At 46.2% G+C, this 7500-nt stretch overlaps 1 protein-coding gene and 1 pseudogene across 2 annotated transcripts in view; one reads left to right on the top strand and one right to left on the bottom strand.

Annotated features, from left to right (window-relative positions):
- The window catches only part of LOC147024077 (uncharacterized), a 3204-nt pseudogene extending 1840 nt beyond the window's left edge, over positions 1-1364 (top strand).
- The window catches only part of LOC147024076 (C-Maf-inducing protein-like), a 140358-nt gene that overhangs the window by 46667 nt on the left and 86191 nt on the right, over positions 1-7500 (bottom strand). The window contains exons 14-16 of one of the 2 annotated variants that reach the window (XR_015060526.1): positions 7039-7146; positions 1951-2027; positions 1535-1651 (exon numbers count right to left, since the gene is read on the bottom strand). Coding sequence is in view for 1 of the 2 variants with exons in the window: in XM_085890266.1 (XP_085746392.1) it covers positions 1535-1651; positions 7039-7146 (225 nt within the window). In the remaining variant the exon portion in view is untranslated. The remainder of the gene's footprint in view (positions 1-1534; positions 1652-1950; positions 2028-7038; positions 7147-7500) is intronic. The other variant, XM_085890266.1, reaches the window with a different exon arrangement.

Genomic DNA, 7500 nt, shown 5'->3' with positions numbered 1-7500 from the left:
TTCCTCGATAACAAGAACAACAAAGCCCAGCTCATTCTGCTCCTTGCTCAGACATTTAGTAGGAATGGAATCAGTGTACAGCAATGCTCCGATGATGCCGACACCTCCATCGTCCACGCAGCTCCAGATGAGGCAAGAGTCCCCTGTCGAGGTGAGGGCTGAGGACACAGACGTCCTGGTTATGCTGATTCATCATGTTGCAGACCATCCGATCTTCCTCACGACAGCCAAAGAAACATCTTACGATGTTGGAAAGATCCGGGAGGCCCTCCCAGAGATATACCGGAGGTATCTCATCTTTTTGCACAGCTTCTCTGGCTGCGATACAGTGTCTGCAATTTTTGGGTTGAGCAAACCAACTTTGCTAAGCAAGCTCTGCAAGACTGATGAAGCAGAGAGGACAATGGACGTGTTTATGGACATCCGAGCTGAGAAAGGTGATAATCATTAAATCAGGCTGTGATCTTTTCATGCTCATGTTCCATGGGAAATCCTCCAAAGACTTGGAAGACTTGAGATTCGACATCTTCAGCAAGCGAGCTGCTACTGGGAGCATAAAACCTGAGAAACTCCTCCCGACAACAGGAGCTGCAGCACAGCACTCTCTCCGAGCTTACCTCCAGACTAGAGACTGGCTGATGCTGCAAAGTCCATCGTCGGATGCCCGGGACTATAAATGGCAACTCACTGAGCAAGGATATCCACCAGTCCCTTCTGCAGACCCCATTGCACCAGACTACCTCCTGACGTTTGCCAGCTGCAACTGTGCGGGGGACTGCAGCTCACTCAGGTGATGCTGTAAAAAGCAAGGAGTCAAGTGTATTTCTGCTTGCGGCATCTGTCATGATAACTCTTGCCTGAACATAAACCAGCTGGATGACAAGAGGAGTGAGGAAGATCCTGGGGAGTTTGATGAATAAGGTTGTAAAAGCTGACGAAGCAACATTTCCATTGAGCACAGTTCTGTTTAAAATGTCAATAAAACACATTTTATATGATCAAGGAGTGTTTTTTTCTCAAAAATAATGGCTGGAATCAATTCAGCACCCCAAAAAACCCCTAGTTAGATATCCCACAAGTCAATATTGGCAAAAGTTAATTTTCCGATTTTTTCCGCGCAGACCCTCTGAGCACCCGAACTTTGATTGGCTCCCCAGAATTTTCCACAAGGATTTGGGTTTGCACTAATTGATAGGTGTGAGGAGACACCTAGATGAATACGTTAGTGAATAAATTTTTTGGTAAGCAATTTTTTCACAGATGGTCAATACAATTTGCAAAAATTCCCTAACTACAAAGAGATTTCTTTCAAAAGGCAGAGATGTTATTTGATGCCAATCAATATTTCAAACGACGATGAATAAAGTGGGAAAAAACATTGACAGGGGACTCACGTAAGGACTATAATGTCCTCATTTACACAACTGCCTGTCTACTATCCACACCCCATCTGTATCCATGAGTCAGAATGAATTGTTAGACAACATAAAGGATTGGTGTTATCATGGCTCGGTTATCAACCCTCGACCCTTGCCTCAATCATGGTGCAGTTTCCACGCAGGGCAAGAAGCAGGCAAGGACCCAGCTTATGACTTGCCAATGACAGCAAAAATCGCTTGGTACGGTAACAGGTACCCATAAGGCCTTGCACCTGGAGTGTAGAAGGGCCAGTGAGGAGACAGAAAGTGGTGATGATACGATAACACCATTAACAGGCAGTAATGACATGATGACGATACACTGTACTTGCAGGGTATACAAAGAGTATTTGGCACAGGTAGAGGGTATGTGTCACAAGTAGAGGGTATGTGTCACAGGCAGAGAGGATTTGGCACAGGTAGAGGGTATTTGGACCATAAAACTAATGTTGAATGAATGCACATCCACTATATATTTATATAACTAAACGTATCCCATGCATTGACTCTATTTCATTAATAGCGGATATACCTGTCATGGATGGGTGATGGTATGAAATGCCATTTCATAGACCACAGAACAACAACAGCAATCTCATGACAAACGGCCTAAATGGAGACAACAACATGCAACAACTATCTTGTGATGGTTGGCTTTGAAGCATTGTGCACTGACATAGCAAAGGCTTTGACAAAAGTCAACTTTTGAATGGGCTGAACAGAATAAAAGTTGGAAGTAAATTTCGATGCCACAAGCAGACTTGTAATACTATTATTTATGCCTCAGAAGTTTGGTAACGACGTGCAAGGTGATGAGAAAGGAGAAAGAAAGAAATTATGACAGACAAAGTGACAAACACCATCATATAGCTACAGATTATTTAACAGATTTATTATAAACTAGCAAATACAACCCGTCACTACTGACGGGAATATTAAGGGGGGGATAAGGGAGAGAGCGGAGGGAGGTGAGTAAGAGAGAGGGGAGAGGGGAGGAAGAGGGGAGAGAGGGGAGGAAGAGAGGATGGAGGGGAGGAAGAGAGGATGGAGGGGAGGAAGAGAGGATGGAGGGGAGGGAGAGAGGATGGAGGGAGAGCGAGAGAGGATGGAGGGAGAGCGAGGGGGATGGGGAGAGAGGAGGGGGAAGAGGGGAGGTCGGGAGGGGGTTTGGGAGAAGGTAAGCACGAGGGGAGGGGGATCTGGACTTGCACACTTTGGTTCGCACACCCGCAAAACCCATGCACCTCACACACATTACCAAGCATGCATGCACGCACAGACCCCTGCGGAGAGTCCCTTTACAAATTCCAGGAGGAAAGGACAGGGGGGATTCCAACAGATGGGATGCCTAGTTTAACGTCCATCTGAGAGATGACACACACATTGATGAATCACCCTGCCTGTGAAAAATCGGGATAACAGTTTATTGCTGGGTCGGGATTCAAACCCAAGCTGGACAGCTTGGAGAGAGCATCAGTACCTCTCAGCTACCCTGCCATGATATGGCGATTCATTGTAACCCACTGACAACATTTTTACTCATTGTAATTCTCTAATTTATTTTGCCTTCCCAACTCCGGAAACGTTCAGACAGACAACCGAGCCACAGCATCACCATCAAAGCTTGGAGAGATCAAAGCTTGTCAAGCCCTCACCAAATGGTTTGAGCAATCAAGCAAGCACTCCAACAAAATGGTTGAAAAAAACATTTAAAAAGCGAAACGTTGAATTTTTTTTACATCTATCTATCTGTCAATGTCGAAGTGACGGGTCGTATAATGAAAGCAGATCACACAAAAAGGGGAAACATCCTGTAAAATAAAATTGCACTCAAGCAAGCAGCCAAACAAAATGGTTGATAATGAATGGCTGGCTTTGCAAGTGATAACAAGCTGATTGGTCATGGGACACACCCGCAAAAACCAAAACATCGCTAATTTTTTTAACATTTTCAGATTTCACTCCAGATTTGGACACTTATTTAGTGCTCGTTATCCGATTCTCCAAACTGAAATAATATTTTGATGATATTGTTGTGGCTGTGGAAATTCGCAGAACACCATAAAGGTCCGTAGTTCAGTTAGATCGATAAGTCTGTGTTCAGTTAGATTTCCCCACCGTTGTATAATGGGATTTATTCGTGTCACAGGGCTGTGATCCTTTGAGGTAGGTTTTTCTTTTTCTATCGTTATTTTGAACCAACCACATCTCCACCACCATTACAACAACCAACATCGCTCCCCTTAACCACAACACCAACCACAACCACACCTGCCTCTCAACAACCACGCCATCCTCACCACTCCGCCAGCAACCGTCAACATCTCCACGCCACAAACATCGCCTCACCTTCGTCTCCGAAACGATGCCATCTTTGCACCAGCCGCGGCGAGTCCCCAGCGAACAGCGTCGCTGCAAACCAACGTGGGAGGTTTCGTTGTGAGAGCAAGTCTGGCGATTTCTACCACGTCCGCTCTGTGTGGAAGCTTCACTCTCGGAGAATCGGATCCAGAGGGCCGGTGATCTCTACCACGTCCGCTTTCCGAGCAGAGGTCAGAGGTCAGAGGTGAGAGTGCGGAGATCAGATCTCGTCTCACCAGCTCTATTAAAGGCCGTGTAGAGCACCGGTTCAGGTAGTCTGGAGGGGTCAGAGAGCCGAGTGGAGCCCGAAGTCTGGAGGGGTCGGAGATCCGAGTGGAGCCCGAAGTCTGGAGGGGTCGGAGAGCCGAGTGGAGCCCGAAGTCTGGAGGGAGTCAGTCAGGGAAAGCCAAGGAGCTGCGTGGGGACCATACCGGGGAGAGCTTTCCAGCGCCAAGGCAGTCCGAGGTGATCGGACCTCGGCGCAGTTCGCACATCGCTGAGGAATGGACGGGGTCTTGGAGCATTCGACTCTTATAGAGCATCAACTCTGACAGAGCACTAAAAGACCTGTTCGTTCCTCTCAAACGCGTTGCCGGCAGGGGCCCGGATCACCTCGCCTTGGCAAGGCCGCAATCAGGCGTGGCTGTCCTAGTGGCCGTGGGAAACAGACATCACGACCTGCCCATCGTCGCAAGGCCGCAATCAGGCGCGGCTGTCCTGGTGGCCGTGGGGAGCAGACGTCGGGACCTGCCCATTGTCGCACCACGAGGGTGCGGGTAAGCCGCATCGGTCTCGCGAGCCCATTCGGTCAACCAAGGCTCACACACTATAAAGGTCCACGGACCCTGTCTGCCACTCTCGTCTATGAGAGTGGCCCTTTCCTTCCTTTTGAGTGAATATTGTGGCGCCGTGTCCTGACAAGTAAAAGCTGTTACGTGACTGTACATTAATAATAACCATATTCGGTCGTAGTGTTTGCCTGCTTTTGTTTGCCTGTATATGTGTTGGCTGTACATTCGTGCATGTGTAAAATAAATGTGCTTTGTTCAAATGTACCCCGTTCGTCGTGTCCTCCTTTCCCCACATTGAAATGCCACCTTGCATCGCGGAATAATTAGTGGGGTTTTAAATACCCGGTAAATAGAATCGGATCCGGCGAGGTCGGGCGATAATACCCGCTCAGTTATCACTGCAGAACGGAATGGACCGCTTGAGCGGTTCGTGTCCCAAGCCGATCTGCGCCGAGGTACGGTCTCCCGGTTAGCTATCCGCGCGGGTACTTAGGTATATCGAGATTCGGCGATTGACCCTATCCTGCGCGGGTAGAAAATTGGCTAGGCCGTGGTGTGGTTGAAGACCCACCCGTGACAGGGTTCCGGCGTTGCTCCGGAAGGTCATGACTGAATTGTCCGTCCGGTGGGCGACGCGGTTGCGATTAGAGGTACGCGGTCGATCACATGCCGGCGGGCGCGAATTCGTAACAATATATTTGTGATCGATGAGTTCTCTCATTTCCCATTCACTTTTCCTTGTCCTGACATGACAACTTGCACCGTGATTAGATGTCTTAGTCAACTCTTTGCTATATTTGTTATGCCAGCTTACATACATTCTAACAGGGGAAGTTCGTTTAAGTCATCAGAATTGAAGCACTCTCTCCACTCTCGTGGCATATCTCAAACAGTCGCACTACCCCAAATAATCCCAAAGAGAATGACCAGTGTGAACGTTACAATGGTGTGATTTGGAAGAATATTACTCTAGCTCTGAAATCCAGAGGCTTATCAATCCCACAATGGGAACATATTCTGGCTGACACTATGCTCATAAACCATGTTGCTCCATGTGTGTATGAGTATATCGCTGACTGTGAAGACTACGACACTGCCATAGAGACTCTACGAAACATATATATGTAAGACCAAAGAATAATAATTAAAAGGCCTAGCCCAGTACCGTAGTTCTCTATGTTATCACAAAAGACCGTTCAGTAGCCATCTTGAATATCACAAAGAACTATGGGTAAAGTTCTTATGGGTAAAGTAAACAATCTATACCACTGATGTTGTTGTTGAACTATGGGAAATATAATTTGGGGCTTACAATCTCTAATAATATTTTAATTAGTTCGTGAGAGTAAATCGTGGAAAATTGCATCATATCATGCATGAAATCGCTCAAAGCTCCCAATTTGAAAACTGTAGCATTTACAAAAGGGATGTACACACCGATTTGTAGGTATGAAGATGAAGCATTCAATGATGTGAGTGAGGAAAGGGAAAGAAAACTTTTGAGTGCTTTATCGTTGACGAACTGTTGCGGCCTGTTCCAAGTCAAGGTATTCTTGAGCAGGTTAAACAAAATGGCAGATTAACATCCTCCGCGAGCGAGAGCGAGGTGATCGAGGATCACCCGATGAAGGATATAATTAAATAAGGCCGTTAATTATCTTCAAAAGGGGTGTTTTAATTAACCCAAACACTAGTTTAATTCATGTTCTCCCTTGTAGTTCCCTTAGTATGCATGCAATGTTTCAGGTTCCTAGGTTTCATGGTTTTGGGGTTTTGGAGGAGGCACACACACTGACACATACAATCACACACACTGACACACACACACACACACACACACACACACACACACACACACACACACACACACACACACACACACACACACACACACTGTTCCTTTTTTATTTTTGTTTTTTTTTGGATACAAGGTTAAGGCTCATGGAACAGTGAGTACACTGAACAGATCAGGATGTAACAGGACAAAAGGAACAGTCGAGACAGGCGGGACACCAACAGCACAGTTGAAGAGGGAGACGGACAAACAATGGGTGTGTGGAGGAATGGAAGCAGGAAAGGCCACATGGGGTGGACAAGATAGGTACAGAAAGAAACTCCCAGGAGGGGAAAAGCTGGAAAACTGAAAGGGCGAGGGCTGGCAATGGGGTGGAGAAGGGGGTTGGGTGGAGGGGTGTGTGGATTAAATGAGGGTATAAAAGATCATGGTTCCATTCATATAAAAAAAACAAACTCTGAAAACATTCGAAAACTCTTAAAAGTTACAGCACTTTGCAATCACATTAGCATGTCCATTCCGTTTCGGTGAAACAAAAACAAAAATTCAAACCAAGACCGAGACATAGCTCAAAGATAAAGCCACCAAATCGGCTCTCCTGACCACATATGGCAATACCTCATTCTTCCAAGAGCTTTTGATCAATGTGGACAAAAAGAAAAGCAATTGTTACCATTGTGGCGAAAAGCTCTCCATCATCATCACAGGCAACACCACCAGGGCTGAAAAGCTGGAACCAACCATCCTTTCCTGCACGTACCCCAAGCAAACAGGAGTGAACCTTCAAGAGAATTGGAAAGTTATGGAGACTCCTTTAGTGAACCTGAGCAGAGCTGCAAGGATCCAAGTGTGGACCCTGCTGTTACAAATTGTGGACGCAGTACATTATGTCCATTTCATGGAAGAAGTGAATTCTCAACAAAGATGTGATTGAGATGTACACTTAATGCAAATTACATCATCGACCTTTTGTCTTTCCCAATTTCTGGTGCAGAGAAGTATGAATCGACACAAGTACAGAAAAATATTATCAAAAATGTAGGTCGATTTTGTCATTGACAACTCAAATTTTTCCTTTAAATCCATGGGCCATAAGGCTGACACTCGGAATAGCAGCAACCATGGTTGGTTGGAT

Source organism: Eptatretus burgeri, chromosome 7 (assembly GCF_056783735.1).
Source record: "Eptatretus burgeri isolate ZD-2024b chromosome 7, Ebu_testis_v1, whole genome shotgun sequence".
Taxonomy (NCBI): domain Eukaryota; kingdom Metazoa; phylum Chordata; class Myxini; order Myxiniformes; family Myxinidae; genus Eptatretus; species Eptatretus burgeri.
The sequence above is the reverse complement of the archived record's forward strand: the minus strand, read 5'-3'. Positions and strand labels throughout refer to the sequence as shown.